The 20,426-nt window shown below is 40.4% G+C and overlaps 1 protein-coding gene across 3 annotated transcripts in view; it reads left to right on the top strand.

Annotated features, from left to right (window-relative positions):
- Nucleotides 1-20,426, top strand: part of DIAPH3 (diaphanous related formin 3) — a 582,111-nt gene that overhangs the window by 436,101 nt on the left and 125,584 nt on the right. For all 3 annotated transcript variants that reach the window (XM_018056821.1, XM_018056820.1, XM_018056822.1), the window contains 2 exons: nt 7,357-7,452; nt 7,939-7,998. In XM_018056821.1, the coding sequence (XP_017912310.1) occupies nt 7,357-7,452; nt 7,939-7,998 (156 nt within the window). The remainder of the gene's footprint in view (nt 1-7,356; nt 7,453-7,938; nt 7,999-20,426) is intronic.

The raw sequence follows: 20,426 nt of genomic DNA, 5'->3' as shown, positions 1-20,426 counted from the left end.
AATAAAAATGGCTAATTTTAATTTCTCTGGTTTGTATTACAATAATGTAAACATGAGTCTTTTAAATACTTCTTCTGAGTCTGGAAGATCCCTTAAGAAGGAAATGGCAATCCACCTCAGTATTCTTGCCTGAGATATCCCAGGGACAGAGGAGCCTCGCAGGCTATAGTCAGTGGGGTCACAAAGAGTTGGACACCACTGAACAGCTAAATAACAGTGACAAAATCCTTTATTATACCTGACTTCTGTTTTTATTTTTAACTCCTGCCTTTGTATCTGCCTTTCTTCTATCAGAGGTGTTGTTCCCTCCCCAGTCCCTGCCATGGCCCACTCATGTTGTTCAACAGGTTCTAATTCACTGGGAAAACTTATGTATCCATATAACCCTCCATACTGAGCTCACTTTTCTGCTTCTGGAAACCTGAAAACACCTCTTGTTAATTCTTGGGACCTAGATATCTTGACTGCCTAGTAATATTCTGGCGCATCATAGCCCTCCGTAAACGTGTGTGAAGTGAAAATCTCAAATGCATTTTCAGCATTTGGAAAAACATCTTTATTTTGTGTCTCCATCTTCAGTTCAGTTCAGTTCAGTCGCTCAGTCATGTCCAACTCTTTGCGACCCCATGAATCGCAGCACGCCAGGCCTCCCTGTCCATCACCGACTCCCGGAGTTCACTCAAAGTCACGTCCATTGAGTCAGTGATGCCATCCAGCCATCTCATCCTCTGTGGTCCCCTTCTCCTCCTGCCCCCAATCCCTCCCACCATCAGAGGCTTTTCCAATGAGTCAACTCTTCGCATGAGGTGGCCAAAGTACTGGAGTTTCAGCTTTAGCATCATTCCTTCCAAAGAAATCTCAGGGCTGATCTCCTCCAGAATGGACTGGTTGGATCTCCTTGCAGTCCAAGGGACTCTCAAGAATCTTCTCCAATACCGCAGTTCAAACGCATCAATTCTTCGGCTTTCAGCCTTCTTCACAGTCCAACTCTCACATCTCTACATGACCACAGGAAAAACCATAGCCTTGACTAGACAGACCTTAGTCAGCAAAGTAATGTCTCTGCTTTTGAATATGCTATCTAGGTTGGTCATAACTTTTCTTCCAAGGAGTAAGTGTCTTTTAATTTCATGGCTGCAGTCACCATCTGCAAAGATTTTGGAGCCCCCCAAAATAAAGTCTGACACTGTTTCCACTGTTTCCCCATCTATTTCCCATGAGGTGATGGGACCGGATGCCATGATCTTCGTTTTCTGAATGTTGCGCTTTAAGCCAACTTTTTCGCTCTCCTCTTTCACTTTCATCAAGAGGCTTTCTAGTTCCTCTTCACTTTCTGCCATAAGGGTGATGTCATCTGCATATCTGAGGTTATTGATATTTCTCCCAGCAATCTTGATTCCAGCTTGTGCTTCTTCCAGTCCAGCGTTTCTCATGATGTCCTCTGCATATAAGTTAAATAAGCAGGGAGACAATATGCAGCCTTGACGTCCTCCTTTTCCTATTTGGAACCAGTCTGCTGTTCCATGTCCAGTTCTAACTGTTGCTTCCTGACCTGCATACGGATTTCTCAAGAGGCAGGTCAGGTGGTCTGGTATTCCCGTTTCTTTAAGAATTTTCCACAGTTTATTGTGATCCACACAGTCAAAGTCTTTGGCATAGTCAATAAAGCAGAAATAGATGTTTTTCTGGAACTTTCTTGTTTTTCCATGATCCAGCAGATGTTGGCAATTTGATCTCTCGTTCCTCTGCCTTTTCTATAAGCAGCTTGAACATCAGGAAGTTCACTGTTCATATATTGCTGAAGCCTGGCTTGTAGAATTTTGAGCATTACTTTACTAGCATGTGAGATGAGTGCAATTGTGCAGTAGTTTGAGCATTCTTTGGCATTGCCTTTCTTTGGGATTGAAATGAAAACTGACCTTTTCCAGTCCTGTGGCCACTGCTGAGTTTTCCAAATTTGGTGGCCTTTTGAGTGCAGCACTTTGACAGCATCATCTTTCAGGATTTGAAAGAGCTCCACTGGAATTCCATCACCTCCACTAGCTTTGTTCATAGTGATGCTTTCTCAGGCCCACTTGACTTCACATTCCACGATATCTGACTCTAGATGAGTGATCACACCATCGTGATTATCCGGGTCGTGAAGATCTTTTTTGTACAGTTCTTCTGTGTATTCTTGCCACCTCTTCTTCTTATCTTCTGTTTCTATTAGGTCCATACCATTTCTGTCCTTTATCAAGCCCATCTTTGCATGAAATGTTCTGTTGGTATCTCTAATTTTCTTGAAGAGATCTCTAGTCTTTCCCATTCTTCTCTTTTCTTCTATTTCCTCTAAGTCTCCATCTTCACTCAGTTCAGTTCAGTCACTCAGTCGTGTCCGACTCTTCACGACTCCATGAATCGCAGCACACCAGGCCTCCCTGTCCATCACCATCTCCCAGAGTTTACTCAGATTCACGTCCTTTGAGTCAGTGATGCCATCCAGGCATCTCATCCTCTGTCGTCCCCTTCTCCTCCTGCCCCCATTCCCTCCTAGCATCAAAGTCTTTTCCAATGAGTCACCTCTTCGCATGAGGTGGCCAAAGGACTGGAGTTTCAGCTTTAGCATCATTCCTTCCAAAGGACACCCGAGGCTGATCTCCTTCAGAATGAACAAGTAGATTCTTAAAATAATCCAATGGGTAAGTCTCCATCTTACCCATTGGATTTTTTTAAGAATCTACTTTAATATCTGATCTGAATTTCCCTTAGAAATGATGTTATTCAAAGGCATAATCAAATATGCTATAAAAGTTATTTAATGTATAATGTATCTGAAACAATGCTGAGAACATAATTGAATATTATATAGACTTCCTATAGTGTACCATGGAGTTCATTTATGAGTTTATTTCCATACATTTTTGTATCACTTAGCAATTTACCAAGTGCTTTCATTTGTATGATCTCATTTGATCGTCTCCTGAACCATGGACATGTATTTTCACTATTATGCATGTCAGGAATGATTATGTAGCCAGTTGACAGCTCAGACTAGAATGCAAGTCTTCTTACTCTGATGCTATGTAATTTTCACTATAGGAGTGCGGAATGGAAGCCAAGCAAAACTGTTAACACTGCGGAATAACTCCAGGGACAGAAGTTCCAGGTAGAGACTGATGGATGAGAGAGAATGTTTGTGGAGAATCACAGGTAGTTGCCTTTAGTGGAGGAATAGGTTGTGATGTTGGAAATCAGAGATATGATTTAAAGAGCAATTGGTGTCAGTGTCAGGACCAAGTGAACGAGTTGGGACTTTATCTTGTGGGAAGTGAGTGGTTTTGAAAATTTGTGACTAGGGGATCATAATTCTGCTTCAGTGCTGTATGGAATGAATTGAATTAGGGAGAAACTAGAAGCAGTATCATTTCAGGCAACACATACAGTATTTCAGGTGAAAAATAATTCAGTTCTGAACCACCGACATTAAGTTTAGTCAGAAAAGGAAACGGTGGATCTCTTCCTGGGATACTGGCATGTGCTGAACGGACACGTGAGGCCAGGGGAAGGAGGGAGCCAGTCAGCACTGTTGATGGGGGTGTGCTCCCACTCACTGACACTGATGATGGGGGTATGCTCCCACTCACCACCCCCCATCACAACTTCTGTTCTTCTGTGTGGGGACTCCTTCTGGCTGACCACACCACTGCTTCATTTGCTGCTTGAGACAACATACGCTGATAAACACCTTCTTTGCTAAATGTTAAATGAAAGCCATAATCCTTGCCCTCAGTGAACTCATAGTCTCGTGGTATAAACGATCACATAAACAATATTATAGAGGATTTATTGATCTATGTACCTCAAGCCATTATGACACAGAAAGGCACCCAGTTCAGCATATATAGGTCAGGAAAGGATATTTAGTTGTCTGTCTGGAAGGAGAAGGAGATAGCTTGGAGAAGAAAGCAGGAAGGATGTTCTGTGTAGATAGAGCAGCATGATCAAAGGCATGAAATTGAGGACGTGAAACTGTAGGTAGGTGTTTAGTGAGCCTGACCATGTCGGCATCTGTCTCCTAAGAACAATGGCATTATCCAACCTGACCATAATATAATTATCACACTCAAGTGACTCACACTGGTATAATAATTTAATACCCAACACATTATATTTTATTTTTTTAATTTAAATTGATCTTAATTGGAGGCTAATTAATTTATAGTATTGTATTGGTTTTGCCATATATCAACATGAATCCACCACAGGTGTACATGTGTTCCCCATCCTGAACTGCCCTCCCTCCTCCCTCCATACCACCCCTCTGGGTCATCCCAGTGCACCAGCCCCAAGCATCCTGTATCCTGCATCGAACCTAGACTGGCGATTCATTTCTTATATGATATTATACACGTTTCAATGCCATTCTCCCAAATCATCCCACCCTCTCCCTTTCCCACAGAGTCCAAAAGACTGTTCTATACAACTGTGTCTGTTTTGTTGTCTCGCATACAGGGTTATCGTTAGCATCTTTCTAAATACCATATATATGCATTAGTATACTGTATTGGTGTTTTTCTTTCTGGCCTACTTCACTCTGTATAATAGGCTCCAGTTTCATCCACCTCATTAGAACTGATTCAAATGTATTCTTTTTAATGGGTTATCCCAATAATGTCATCTGTGGTTTTTTGTAGTATAAGAGCTAATCAGAAATTGTGTGTTGCATTTAGTTGTCATGTCTCTTTAATCTCCTCTAACATAAAATGCTGTTTTCCTAACCTTTTCTTCTCTTTTTTTCTTTCTTGGTCAATATTGGTGACTTGTAAGAACCTAGACTAGTTGTTTCACAAAATATTGTTTCCTTACATTTAGATTCAGATTAAAATATTTCTGCACAGGTTATATTGTGTCCATTTCAGTGCATGTCCTCAGGAGACAGTTGTTGTCCATGTTCCCCACTACTGATGATGTCAAATTTGATTATTTGGATAAGGTGTTATCTGTGAGATTTCTCCATGCCATGTTGCTCCAAATCTCACATACAATATTTTTTGTAGCCATTGATGATTTCTGCCTAATTAATTCTTACTGTGTGAGTTGTAATATGGTGAATTTTCTTTTTTCAATACAGCTTTTTCTTCCCCTTTTTAAATAAAATTTAAAATGTTTAGTGTCAGTATGGATTCATGATTCTTTTTTTCCAGTGTATAATAATGCATTCTCATCATTACCTGTGCAGTATTCAGACTGTCCTAAATTTGGCTAAGGCTATTCTTCCTTCCCTATTAGCGAAGGCTTCCCTGTTAGCTCAGATGGTAAAGAATCTGCCTGCAGTACAGAAGACCTGGGTTTGATCCCTGGGTTGGGAAGATCTACTGGAGAAGGGAATGGCAGCCCACTCCAGTATTCTTGCCTGGAGAACTCCATGGACAGACCATGAAGTCGTAAAGAGCTGGACACAACTGAGCGACTCGCGCTTTCACATTCACTTCCATTCTTCAGTCTGACCCCTCCCCCCATCTGTCTTTGAGCGCTTTCCTATTTTCTGGCACAAACATTTTCCGTATGCTTTCCTGACTCATTTCTTTCTTCCTTCTACTCAGCCCTAGAATCAGCTGTTTTTCTAAGTATTCCAGTTCCTACTAGTAAGTAATAGTATTTAGAAGCTAAGATTTGAGGGCCAGGTGTTCTCATTGCTCCTGTGGTGCCATTACTTCTCGGCTCTTTGGGACCGCAAAGCTAGAAACAGTACTTTTCTCAAAGCTTGAGCTTCTCTGCTACCAGCACTCCTCTAATCCAGCACTTCGTGGTGGTTCTTCTCCTTCTCCCACTCACTATCTGCATTTCCCAGCAAGCATTCCATGTTCTGCATCAACATGGCTACCCATCTGCTCAGGCTTATAGTACTCGTGTGATAGTTTCACAGTCACTTCAATACTGCTGTCAACAGCAAACTTACTATGGAAAGTTCAAGGTTTCCTTTTACTAATGAGATATATTCACAACTAATATCACACTAATGATAATATCACATTAATGAGATATATATTTAGCTTTACCTGCAGTTCTTTTTAGGAGAAATGTACTTGAGTTTGAGTGTAAATTTCCAAGATTACTAGATACTAATTAAAATATCTGAATTATTTAATGTATTTTAATTAAAATAGCCATCAAGCCACTTTAGAACTAAATTTACATGTAAGTTAACAACCTCCAAATACTGTATCGCTCACCCACCTTTTTTCATGTTACACCTATGAGGTTCAGTACTTTTCTAAAAATGAAACAGAACCAGATTGCAAATGGCCGATACCTATTTATATATCTGTTTATAAACCATAAATGAGTATGTTATTTGTACTGTACTGCATTCACTTGTCATATGTTCCCTAGAATAGGATTGCATTTCCAAAAAGGAAAAAATCCAGAGGAAAATAGTATGTAGTATTTTAGACATGACTGTATACCAGTCACACAACTTCATAGAGAAGGCCTGAAAATAACTACTCTCTCAGGGACCAAGAAAAAAAATCTTTGGCATTTCCATAGATTTAGTTTGAAGTAGTAGTTTCTTTGAACCTTTTTTTTTTTTTTAAACAGCTTCCTTTAAAAAACATTTAGCATGGGCATATAACTATAGATTATTACAAAACAACTGAATACAGAGAGCTAGCTCTATATCCAGAATCTCATCAATTATATGTAGAATGTCAGTTTAAACTAATCATAATGTGTTTCTATCCTTCAGATTTCAGAGCCTCTTTTGGTTTATCTTTCATTAAAAAGACAAACTTTTCATATTTTCTGTAAAAGTTTGCAGTGATTGTTCTGTGTCACTGAAAGTTTGGGGACAATTACCCTCTGATATGAAGAATCAGCTGTTGGGAGCATGTTCACAGAAGTTGGCCTGGAAATACAATTTTGTACAATAAATTTAGACAGCAGAATCTCTATAACAACAGAAACATTGTCCCACACCTGGTCGATTTTAGAATAGGAGCTCTGATGCCTTGAAAATAACCCATTTCTACAAGGGAAATGTGATTTATGATAACCCGAGACACAGTTATGACTAGACCCACATTCCATTTAAAGTTATTGTGCCACCAGACTATAAAATCAGTGCTCTAAAGTGAATCAGTGGAATTTGGTTCTCTTCAGTGGACAGTGGCAGAGGCACTAATGAGACAGATTACATTAAAAGACATTTGATTTCTGGGGGAGTTAAAGTCCTTTCATATTTTGAAATTGCTGGCTTAGTCCTGGCATCTGATCTTCTTCCCCCTACCATACCATCACCAGTTCCTGCGCATGCTTTGACATTGCTATGGTAACCCAGAGGGATGATGGAATTCCCGGCTTCTCTTTTCACAGAGGGTGATGAGACAGGAGTGATGGATAGTCTGCTGGAGGCCTTGCAGTCGGGGGCTGCCTTCCGCGACCGAAGAAAAAGGACACCGAAGCCAAAAGGTGAACATTATGCTTCTTTCATGTTACTTTCCAGGGAACTGTAACAAAGAACAACACTCTCCTTTTTTATAATTCTTTTAAAGTCGTGTGTCAAGAATGTAGTGCTGTGGGCAACAACTCTTCAGGAGTTTTATAAGTTCGCTTAATCCTTCCTTTGCAATGACAAGTGTCAGAGAGAGAAGCGTTCCAGTTGGCCAGTGTCACTAGCATATTAACAAATCAATGTGCTGAACCTGGGAAAGCCTGATTAGTGTGACAGGTCTCATCTAAGGGACCATATGTACCTTATCCCAGTGGAGTTCACAGTAGCATAATTAAATGAGAAGTAAAAGTCACAACATTATTTCTTCAAGTATACCAGGGTATTGAAGCACTGCTTCACTTCCAGAAATACTTAACCTTGGAAAAATGTCTAATATTGTTATACTTCCTGAAGTAAACAGAGCTCTATATTAAGTTTCTTTTATATATATGTATTTTTAACAGATATTCAGCAGAGTCTCAGTCCAGCATCTCAGAGGCCTATTCTGAAAGTTTGTAACCATGGTAATAAACCATATTCATAAATTGCACATTCTTCTTATCTACTTTTATGCCGTTGATCTGTGATTTTAGTAGGCTGCTGTTATGTTCTTGAGTTTCAGTGTGACTAAAATAGTAAAAATGTGTGGATGTACATATTTGCAATGAGATTGTACACTCGTGTTTTTCCATCCCTCCATTAGTGCCTTGAGGTAGTGTCAAAGATTCTCCTTTCAGGTCTCAGGTACATATTTTGCTTTTATTATTATTATTTGAGGTTACCTCAGACATTTATAATCATTGTTGTCCAATGTCTCCTTTCAAAAACATTGTTTTCTCCTAATCCTATTTTGAGCAGTGTATTTGCTGTACATTAAGATACAGTTTGAAATATTGAATTGTTACCTGTTTTACTCTACAATATTTGCCAGTACAGTGTGAAACGCTATGACTAACTCTGTGGCCAAATCTTTAACACAGATGAGCTTCATGTGGTATTACTGTGGAAGGATGTGCTAAGAAAGGTGAGCTGCCTTCGTCTCCGATGTTTATCTGAGACTGGCTCCTTTCGTACTTCCCCAGCTGGCTCCTGAACCCCCGGCTCATGGAGCCCTCTTTCTGTCTTCAAGACGCAATTTCGTGTGTATTGGGCTTTGTTTACTTTGGTTTCCTTTCTCTCACTGTTGTGTATTATGGTTTCTGCTTCCCTTTCCTAGTCAAAATCAAGTTCATCCATGCTGATTGACATTTATCCAGTGAGGTGTTAACAGAGCTTACTAGATTTATAAATGAAAAGATACTTGACAGACTTTATTTGAGTTGTTTTGCATACAGATGAGTTAACATTCTAGAAGTATTGATGTGTGACTGAATAGAGAAACTTACGTCAGATTTCTAGAATAACCTAAAAAGAATATGAGGTAAATAGAAAGGGGCGTGAATGTAATGATCTTTTAAGAGCTGTGTAGATGCTTACTGATCAAGATGAAGTATATGTAACAGATGTTTAGTAAATGAAAGAAAAGGTAGAAAAATGTACACCAAAATTTTAAAGAGATCTTTTGACTTTTTTCAACAGTTTGTTTTTATTGTTTTGCTTTCATCTATTCTAGAAATAGGAAGAAAAAGTTGTACTAAGTCAGAAAAATTCACTGTGGATAATTAATTCCTAGCTTTGGGTAATTATTTACTAAATATTGGCAAAAAGTGTAGAGGATAGAGAAACTCAGAGAGGCTGAGAACTTTAAGAGTACAGAGCTAGTTAGTGACACAACTGTAACATTAGTGTTGATTCCCACCTTGTTTCTTATTTAATTGCATATGTGTACTTAGATTTTTTAATTATTATTATTAATGCAGTATGTCAAGTAACTAAGCCCCCATTGTAAGTCATTAAAGAAAAGACCCAGTCATGATATGATATGATTATAATGGCATACAGATACCCTTGCTGTGATTAAGTATTCTGGCTGCTATGAAGGGGAAAACTTTTTAAGATAAATTTGTATACTGGCCTTGAGAAGAACAGTTCTTTTGTGACTATAATGTTAGTAACGTGTCCAGGCTGCAACGGTTCGTCTATAATTATGAATTGTGATATTTTTGGTCCAGAGGAAAAAAGCAGGTAAGCATTGCACTTCTATTTCTATCAAGGCTGATATACTATCCTAAGTCTAAGGTTTTGTGATAATTAAGCAAGTAAATTATATAGCAAGTCAAAGGAGATATATCTTAAAGATCAAATTCTCTGTTCTAATATAAATGTAATGGTTTAAGGTATTTTAAAAGCTTATTTTCATTGATATTTATTTTTTCCCTTTATGTTTCTCACCAAGTAAAAAAAAAATTCAAATGACCAGACTGATTTTTAAAGATACATGTATAATGGCAGATTTATTAGACTAGACCTTGAAAAATGCAGAATTTGGTTAAGAACATTGCAACAAGGATCATGAGTGTTTTTTGAAAAGATAACATTTTAGAATTCATTTTTAAGTCTGTGTTGAAAAATTACTTTATTTTCACTAAAAATATTAACCTTACAACTGAACTATGTGATTGAAATGTAATGTAAACCCCTTTTGATTTTTGATTTACTTTCATGTACTTGGAGAAGGAAATGGCAACCCACTCAGTATTCTTGCCTCGAAAATCCCATGGACAGAGGAGCTTGGCAGGCTATAGTCCACAGGGGTTGCAAAGAGTTGGACACGACTGAAGCAACTTCACTTCATGCACTTAAAACCAACAACTGACATTTGTATTTTCTAAAAATATATAGTAGTTGATATCTTATTTTTCAGAGATCTATGAGATTTTCTACAATATTTTAAATTTGTTTGCATCGTAATAGTAATAATAGTATTAATAGGCTAATTTTTACTACATTACTTTGCTTGTTGAGTTATTTGAGTTAGAAGCCAAGCAGTATGTAGAAATGCTTTATATATATCCTTTTTAACATTCTTAATAATCCTATCAGATAGTCATTGTTTTTATCTCTGTTTTCTAGTAAAACATAAGCAAAGATTGAACAGGTCTCATAGTTTGCCTCTGGTCCTGTGGCCAAGTTTCAGACACAGGTCTGCCTGACTTCCAAGTCCAGCTTCTTCACTCTGTGCTATGTCGTGTCTGAACACAGCAGCTTGAATCACTTTTTTTTCCTCTTCTCATCATCCTGATGAGCCACGTGTGTCCATGTTCTTTCTCTCATGACATAAGTTCATGCTATTGAGATACACTCTCACACGCACTCAGACGTTTTCTAGCCTCTGGTCTGTCTCCTCCCTTGTTCCCAGGTAGAACCACTAGATAGCACTCTTTTATCTGAGTCTTGGATCTCAAGAATAAACCACCTTCCAGAATTAGGACCATCGTTTATTTCTTTTAATAAACTCTGTATTAAAATATCTATATTAATTTAATAAACTTATACTGTTAGATCATGAAAATTTTAGATTATAAATACAGACTGTGTGTGTGTGTGTGTGTGTAGACTAGAAAGAGGGGGATTCATCTTTTTATTTCAGAATGAGAAAATCCTGATAATGTATCCTCTGAGACCTTGGAGCTAAAGTTTCACAGGATATATTTTGGCAAAAGATGACCTGAAGCACTCTAACTCCTATAAACCTCACAAACAGAGAAATGGTACACACTGAATAATCCAGCCCTTGTGCTGTGCTAAACCTCTACTCAAAATACTTTGGTTAAAACCTTTAACTGTTTTATCTTTTGCTTTGTTTGTTAAGACCTAGTAAGAAATTGTGTGTGGTATTTTTGTTCGTTAAGCCTTCACTTACTCAGTTGTTTGGCAAAATGTATTAAGCATTGCTGGACATTTTAGATGCAGAGATGCCATCTAAGAATCCACCATCCAGTTAGGAGACAGCTGAGTAACAGTTCTCGTGTGTCTGGTTAATGCCAAGATAGCAGTAATGCACAGAGCTTTTGGAATACCGTCAAGACCAATCCAGACTTTATGAGACAGTTCAGATTTGGCCTCTAGAGGGACCTGAAGTCAAAGTTGAGTTTCGAAGGATAAACAGAAATGAGGCAAAACCCTGATGGCGAGAGTGAGGCAGAGAGCAGAAGCAGCATGCGCGCCCCAGGCTGAGCCCTGAAAGGCTGTGCGCCCTGCAGTGCTCCTGCCTCCCTTCGCCGACTCTCCTCCCTCGCTGTGTCCACCGGCCTGCGCTCCCGCCCCACACGAAGGCTCACTGGCCCATTCTTCTAGATTCCATAGACATGCGCTAGTGGACAGCACTTGTTCCCTCTTTCTGACTGACTTCACTCTATGTGACAGGCTCCACGCTCAGCCCATGGACAGAGCAGTCTGGCAGTCTGCAGTCCATGGGGTCACAAAGAGTCAGACCTAGCTGAGCACACACAGGTCCATCCACCTCACTGGGACAGACTCAAATTCATTCCCTTTTATGGCTGGCTAATATTCCATTACCATATGTAGAACAGATAGCTAACTGGAAGTCACTGCATAACACAGCGGGCTCAAGCTAGAAGGGTGGAATGGGTGGGGGGTAGAAGGAGTTGGAAGAGGGAGTGGACTTGTGTACTTAGGGCCAGTTCACATTGTTACATGGTAGAAACCAATACAACACTATAAAGCAATTATCCTCCAATTAAAAATAAACTGAAAAAAAAAAAAAACCCAAAAACTATTTGCTCTTATTAGTACCTGTATGCTCTTGCTAGCACCCCACTTTTTCCCATTTTGCACCATGCATTTCCCTTAAAGAGTTCTTATTCAGTGTCTGCCTCATCACTCCTCAGTCCCTCTGTGCAGAAAAGGAGTGTCTCTGCCTTGTTAACTGAACTTGTTAACCCCAGTTCTTCTCTGGGTTCATGCCTGACACATGGATGTTTTTAGTAAGAATGTGTTGAATGAATATAGACATGTCTATGCTTAGACTTAAATAGAACAATTAATGTACATTGAGCAAAATCACATCTGTGGTTGTTACCCAGATATGTAGGCCTTAGTATGTCATTTGCTAAAGCACCAGCTGTGACCAGGTAACTCCTTCTCATCTTCTCCCTAGAATATTATCTGTCATCAGAAGGAGATATTTGATCATCATAGGTTTGAAGATTATCTCATCAGATGTGAAGGGTGAGGTTCAATCTTGATTAGATTATTCACTCCTTAGCAGTGTGGAGTAACTTATTAGTTTGATTTCTTTCCCTTGCTTAATCAAGCAAAGTTTAACAACAGTAAAGAAATGAAAGCATCTACTAATAAGTGCAGGGCTTTGTCTCATTTCTTTACTTAACACAGTCATTTGAAACCTAAAGATTTTCTATAGTTGATAGAAAATAGTAACTCAAAATAATCAAAATATTTATTAATGCATTTTAATAAAATCATACCATATTTAGGTATTAGTGAATAAACTGACCTGGTTAAAAATAAAGGCTTAGATAGGGAAGAAGTATATTGAGAGTCTGATGCCAGGCCAAGAACTTGGACTCTTGAGGCTTCTGAGCAGGAAAATGACAAGTCTGAGCAATTTGTATGACGCATGTTAGAAGAAAGAATGGAAAGGACCTAGTAGCCACTTTTTGAAATTTCCATAGATTGGCTTGGGGAGGAATGGGGAGAGTCAGAGAGGTTATCAGGGTGTGAGGAGAGAAGCCAGGTCTAGAGCTCTGTGTTGAGATCATCACAGAGGAGTGCATAAGCAGATGAGTTATTTGCGGGAAATCCTCTAACCTAGAGAAGTCAAGGACTGAGCCTTAGGGATGGACACAGGCAGTGATGGAAGCAGATAACGAATGAAAAGGAAGGTCGCATGATAGAGGAACCTTCATTGTAGGTTGAAAGAAGACTTTCAAGGATGTGGTTTACCCCATTTTTTTTCTTTAGTTGTTTCTTTCCTTTTATCTTTGTAAAACTTAGTGGTATTACAACTGAGGGACCAGTGTTTTTCAGGGTACAGTAATTTCTACTCTCTTCAGGGACTTCTTTTCCTCTGTAGACTCTAAAACGTTTGTGACAAAGGTTTCACAAACAGGAATTGTTCAACCACATCTTATGGAGCATCTGCTAGCAGTTTGATTGCATCTCATTAGATGGTTCTCTTTTCATTAAGTGGTACTGTGGAATTTTTTTTTCAGTTAAATGGATATAGAGTAATCAGAAAGAATTCTATAAACTATATGCAATTAAAATCCCTAATGATAAAACTATTTAACTGTGACAAAATAAGATAAAACATAATCAAAATTTTAGGCAAACAAGTATTACACATTTTTAGTGAACATCCATAACCTAAACAAAATCTTGCTATATTATCTTTACACTAAATCAATTCTTAATAGCCTTAATTTGGATTTGATTATCTATTTTGCTCTTCCACTTATATATGGAGCTTTGAGAGATTTTTATAGAAATAAGATTGTATTGCCTCCAGGCACAGCTGCTCTGCCACTCTAAGATTGGAAGTCAGAATTAAATGTGAAGCTAGTCAGATATCTTTGAATTAGCATATTTCTCACAAAATAACTCTACAGGTTTGTTGTCAATGTATTAAAACTTCACACACAACCATCCCCCCTCCCTACTGCACTTAGCCTTCAGTCCCTTTATTTCTTGACCTACCTTTTCCATGAGCAGCAAGAAGTTGTCTTAAGGCAGAATTATGAAATTTGTAAGATTTTCAGTGGTGTCTACTGAGCACAAGCTGCCTTCAGGCTTTTCTGAAAACAGGGAGGACAATACCAAACCAGTCTCTGTCTAGAAAACCTTATCTATCAAAGTAGAATATGGGCTACCATTTTCATTAAACAAAATAATAATAATATCCTATCTTAAAGTAGAAAAGCATAATGAATAATATGGCTTATTTTCTTGAGATTATTTTTTGTTCTCTTTCTGATGAATGTGTGCCTGTCTAAGGATGGAAACTATTAAAATACTAATTGTTTTTGACACCCTTACACTTGGGCTTTCAAGCGGAATTAAATACTACCTGTAACTGTCAAAAGACTTAAATATTTTTAAGGAGACTTTTCTAGGCCAGGAATGTAAAACAGTTTGGGTGATTTTACATTTTAAAAGGACATTTAAGTAAGAAATAACAAATGCCTTTCATTTAATGAGCATTCACAGTTCTTTGCTGAAGGCTGAGACTAAATTGAGTGAAAAGGAGATAAAGAACCATTATATGAAGAAAGGGCTGTCCTTGACTTCCCTGAAATAGTTGTTATGATTAATATGTCTCTGTTTGTGTTACTCAATGCACTGTAATTGTTACTTTTAAATGTTTTTGGTCCATTCTAAATCTATCCTTTTCTTAAAGCATAGGGTCAGAAGCTGGATTTATAAGGAGTCAGTAGATGGACTTTAGAAACTCCTTGAACTCTATTTTTGTTCTAGATTTTGTGCTGGGGCTTTTTTCCGCCCTCCCACTCCCACCCCCACCCCCAGCTAAAAGGATCTGTTGGTTTTATCAAATTCCCCAAAGAATAAAAAATAATTTTTTTCTTGTTTGATTATTGGTTTGTTACAAATTTTCTGTTTCTACACATTATATTTTTATACATATATGCAAGATGCATTTTCCACATTGTGACTGCATTGGTAAGAGTCTCAGGACGTTTACTGTAATTTTTTTGTCATTTGAAAACTAATGTTTAATAGACATAGTCACAAATGTGGGGAACATATCAAATGGTTGAAGAGTCTGTAATTCTAGTGACAAATAAGCTGTTTAGGATAAGCAGTTAAGGTCCACTGAACCAGTGCCACTGTGGAGGTTTACTCAGAATGCAGGGAGCGGACAACATCACATGTATCCAGAACGGTCATTAGTCGTGCTGGACCTCCCGGGCAGGAAGATATGCAAGACTCGCTAGACTCTGCAGCTGAGAAGGAACATTCTCTGAAGTGCCAAGAGACAGAGCGGTACGCAAAGCCGCAGGCCTGAGAACAGCCAGGTCCGTCAAGGACGGAGGCCCACTGGGCACAGAGCAGACCCAAGGGCACAGACAACACCGTTCACCTCTGACAGAATGTTTGTGGTAGAACAGTAGAAACTGGAGCAGACAGTGCTGAGTGCAGGCGTCATGGGGGCTGTCCCTTCTAAAAGCCTGGGTAGGAAAGAATGAAACAGAAGGGAAATAGCTGGGACTAAAACGGGTTGTAGTTCAATGAGAGGGTCGTGACTCTTTGTCTTTTGTGTGGCATTGGCTTCAGCGTCCATTCTGAAGGGAAGGCACTCTGGTGGGGAAAGATGCGTGTTTGCTGGGGCGGTAGTGAGCGTGAGGTTCCTGGGGGTGGGATGCAAGCAGAGGTTTGAGCACCTGGATGGTGAAAAGGAAGGGTATGTGGAGAGAAGTAGACACGAATATTGATTCAGGAGCTTGGGGGTCTCACCTAATGACGTCCTTTTTCTCTGAGAACTAGAATGCAAGGGCTTCTCCTGCAAGTGGCAGGCTGTGTGGGGAAGGGGGGCAAGGGCAGCAGAGAACGGCACGTCTCCTAGATGGATTGTGAAACGTTACTGCTTGGGGAGATGCAGGAAAATGTTTGCATCAATGGTCCAGCCGAAAAGAGAGAATATTACTTGTGTATAAGTAACTGTCTGTAAAACCTGAGGGAAAGAAAAGTAGCCCAGGTGCTCCCCAGGTCCCGTGACAAAGGGCAGTTGGTTCTCCAGTTTCCTGAAAACTCTGAAGTTGATCTCCAAGTGTAACCGCAGGGATCAGTTTGGCAGTGGGCCAGCTGAGTGAGCTTCAGAGCACCAGCCAGGGAGAGTCATCCCGGTTTTGAGAGGATACCGTGTTCCATGTAGTATTACAACAGTGTAGCAGTTAACTGATTAAGTTGAGGAAACTCGGTTGGAACATATGTACCACTTATGTTTCAGCGTGGTTTGGGTGTCCTGTTACATGTGAGGAAGGCATTCTGTCAGGGATGGCAGTGACCTCATGCTGCTGGGTTTCCTCCAGGCAGGTGCCAGCTACATCATGTGTCTGAGGTCTTTTCCTACTAAACAGCACTTGGTGCTTAACTTCACTGTTTCTAAGGGACTACTAGATTTGTTTTTATATTTTATTTTATTTGCACTCATTAAAAATAAAGGTCAGTTTGGAGTAGTCACAGATAGAAACCACTTTCCAAGTGTTGTCAGTATCAGAAATAAACGTTTTGCCAAATGCCTGTCAGGCATAGTAGTTACTTAAAGCAATAGCTGTTTGTACTCACTGACTATCTGTAAAAGTAGTCATATTTTTAAATCCCGTTTCTAAAAGCCTTGGGTGATCTGGCCGAACAGTCTGACCTTGAAAACAGCGTGGAATCAGGCATGGCTTCAGGGGCAGTTAGGCCTTGCTGTGACTTCTTGATCTAATGAAAGGAGACCCTAGAAGCTTATTTAGCCTTTGGATTTACTTTTCCTCAGCTGTAAAAAAAAGAAATTACACTATGTGCTTCTTAGACTATTTAGAACATTAAGTGAAAACATGTGAAAGGACTCCACTAAAATACCTGTGTGGCATGCTAAGTTGCTTCAGTCGTGTCCAACTTTTTCCAACCCCATGGATTGTAGCCCGCCAGGCTCCTCCGTCCATGGGATTCTCTAGGCAAGAATTCTGGAGTGGGTTGCCATGCCCTTCTCCAGGGGATCTTCCTGACTGGGATCAAAACCTCACCTCTTTCATCTCCTGCGTTGGCAGGCAAGTTTCTTTCTTTACCACTATTGCCACCTGGGAAGCCAAAGTACCTATAATTGAGTAGCTATTCCATAAGTTCAGTATTTGTTAGTTCCTCTGCAATTTTTCTCCTTTTCTGCCTACCCTGCATGATGCATTTGTCCATAGTGAGTTATTATAAATTCTTGTGCAAAGTGGTAGTAGTATGCAGAATGGGTGTACTAATTAGAGAGACTGAAATTAATTCTTTCACATATGATAGTTCCTGTACTGTACTTAAGATGTTATTAATTGGTATGAACTAGTTTCGAAAAAAGAAAAAAGAAAGTCTATAGAGACTTTGGTTTTAAAATAAAATAATAAAGGTGTTTTTACCTCCTTTTCCCCTTGTGTGTTAACCGCAAAGCCACAAGGAGAAAAAGCAGCAAAAACCAACATCAAATTCTGTGAAGTCAAGACACGGTCAGCCTGGAACAGCAAGATGTGAAGACAGGAAAGAGGATGCTGTGGGAGGAGGGAGCTGGGATCCAGGGGCTTGACGGTTTCCAAGCAGATTCCCCAAACTGAGGGCCTGGGAGTGCTCTGTGGGGATCCTGGAGATGGGTGTCCAAACTCAAGGTGTGGGCAGGGCGGATTCCTCCTGCAGGCTCTGAGGGAGGCCCTGTCCCCCCATCTCTCTTCTGGAGGTGGCTGTCCTCCAGGTTCCTCGGCTTGCACCACGTCACTCTTGTCCCAAACTGTCTGCACGTAGCCCCACAATGTGCCTCTGTGTCTTCATGTGCCCTTGTTTTTGGCCGTACCACATGGCATACAGAATCTTAGTTCCCCAACCAGGGATCAGACCCATGCCCCTTGCAGTGGAAGCTCAGAGTCTTAACCGCTGGACCACCGGGGAAGGGCCTTATGTGACCCTCTTATATGGACTTGAATCTTTTGGTTAGGGCTCTCCACCTTAACCTGGAGAAGGGCATGGCAACCTGCTCCAGTGTTCTCGCCTGGAGACTCCCATGGACAGAGGAGCCTGGTGGGCTACAGTCCACGGGGTCACAAAGAGCTGGACACGGCTGAAGTGACTGCGAGCACACACCCCCAGTTTAACTTGATTACATCTGCAAAAGCCCTATTTCCAAATCAGGTGCCATTCATAGACACCAGGTGTTAGGGCTTCGACATGAGTCTCAGGTGGTACAGTTCAGCCCGCAACAGGGACCCCAGTGAGAAGCACTGACATGCCCTCACAGGAGCACCCAACGGCTCAGCAGCTGCGGGTGCCTGGAGGTGCCAACAGGAGGGGCGGGGCGTCCAGCAGGAAGCAGGGTGCTGGGGGGCGGGGCAGCCCCACGCAGGCAGCACATGCCACGGCCAGACCTGCGACCCCCTGGCTGCACTGCACCTCTTCCTCCCCGAGCAGGTAAGAGTACAGATGGCGTCCGGAAAACTCGGGCGGGGACTCTAGAGCTGGGGTGCCGGTCAGAGGCAAGATAGTGCGCTGAAGACAGGAGTTACCTGAACACAGAGGCGAGGATGTCAGTGGGACAGTCCTGTTCGGACCCAGCCACCACTCAGTGTGAGCCAGCTCATGCTCCAGGCACAGGACAGAGGGTTCTCCTGGGGACAACCGACAGTCTAGAGAGAAGGCTTTCAGATACTGGTATTTTGGGCCCTCTTCCCTCAAAAACTGTTCGCTTATTACAAGAGTACTCCACAGAGAAGCCCACTGGTTAACAAACCTACTCACACAAGTTTTTTCTCTGAACTATTCACTGGGGTCAAGGATTCATTAGCTGACACTTGAGGAAAACATTCACCCTAAAACAACAAGGGAAAACAAACCAGAGGAGCTCTTAGTGAACAGAGAAAATGTGGAGGAAAGCACCATAATTAAAAGTTGCAAAGATGTCAGATATTTCAGTGATATGTCATATTTATAATATATGCAATATATATATAAAAGGATTAGAAACGAATCTGTTGGATGAAAAATATGATAGCAGAAAAAAATAGTACGATATTTGGAAAAGCATAAACAGAGTTAGTTATAGGGAAGATAAGGGGGGAAATGTAGAATTTACAGATAAGGGACAGAATTTACAAATAATATGGTATATCTGACTTTATAATTTTTGTTATATTAATATTTGTACAATTGTATATAACTATGTACAATTGTATAATTGTATTACAAAGCTTTGAGGACAAGTATGGAAAGAGTGATAGGCACTTGGAAAATGAGACAGTTATTCTAGAAAAAAATTATATACAGTTGACCCTTAAACACCATGGGTTTGAACTACATGGATTCACATCTATGTGCAGTTTTTAAATAGTAAACATTATAACACTACACCATCTGTTGGTTGAGTCCATGGATGTAGAACCACAGTTGGCAGGAACCTCATGTATGGAGGAACCTCACATATGACTATAAATCATATGTAGATTTTCAAATGCTCAGAGGTCAGATCCCCTAACCCCACATTGTATAGGGGTCAAGTGTATAATCATGATACTCTACTTGAATTTAACATGGCCTCATATGCTATTTTATAGTCATAATAGTAATAAACACTCTGGTAGACAGATTCCAAGGTGGCCCTCAGTGATCCTTGCCTCCGAATGTTTTTTATTGTGTAGCTCACCTCAGCAACGTTTTCTGGGATTAGTCTGCAACTAGTTGAATAGGGCAGAAATGATAGTATATCTCTTCTGAGATTGGGGCTTCTCCGATTGTTCAGTGGGTAACGAATCCGCCTGCAATGCAGGTGTCACAGGTGATGCGGCTTCGATCCCTGGGTCAGGAAGATCCTCTGGAGGGGGACGTGGCAGCCCACGCCAGTATCCTTGCCTGAAAAATCCCATGGACAAAGGAGCCTGGTGAGCTACAGTCCATAGAGTTGCAAAGAGTCGGACACAACTGAGAGACGAAGCACACACACACATCTGAGATTAGGTTGCAAAAGATACTGTGGTTTTCCTCTGGGGTGCAGTGTCTCCCCCTTCTCTCGGTTCTGGGGGAAGAGCTCTATGGAGAGACCCAAGTTGTGAGGATATTAAGCTTCAATCTCACAACAGGAAATCAATGTCTATAGTTGATGAATCAAGAAATAACAGGAAAAGCGTCAGGCATGAGAGTCAAGGACAATGGACTTTTATTGGAGGCCTTTTGAATTTCTTTATAAAGTAGCCATTAACTTTCTTAGAAGTTAAGGTTAGAAATATTAAAGTTCTAAGTGGGCAACATGGGCAGTCAGGATGGGCAAACGCCTGGTGGCTCAGTTTAT

Source organism: Capra hircus, chromosome 12 (genome assembly GCF_001704415.2).
Source record: "Capra hircus breed San Clemente chromosome 12, ASM170441v1, whole genome shotgun sequence".
Lineage (NCBI taxonomy): Eukaryota > Metazoa > Chordata > Mammalia > Artiodactyla > Bovidae > Capra > Capra hircus.
This window is presented reverse-complemented; position numbering and strand designations above follow the sequence as displayed.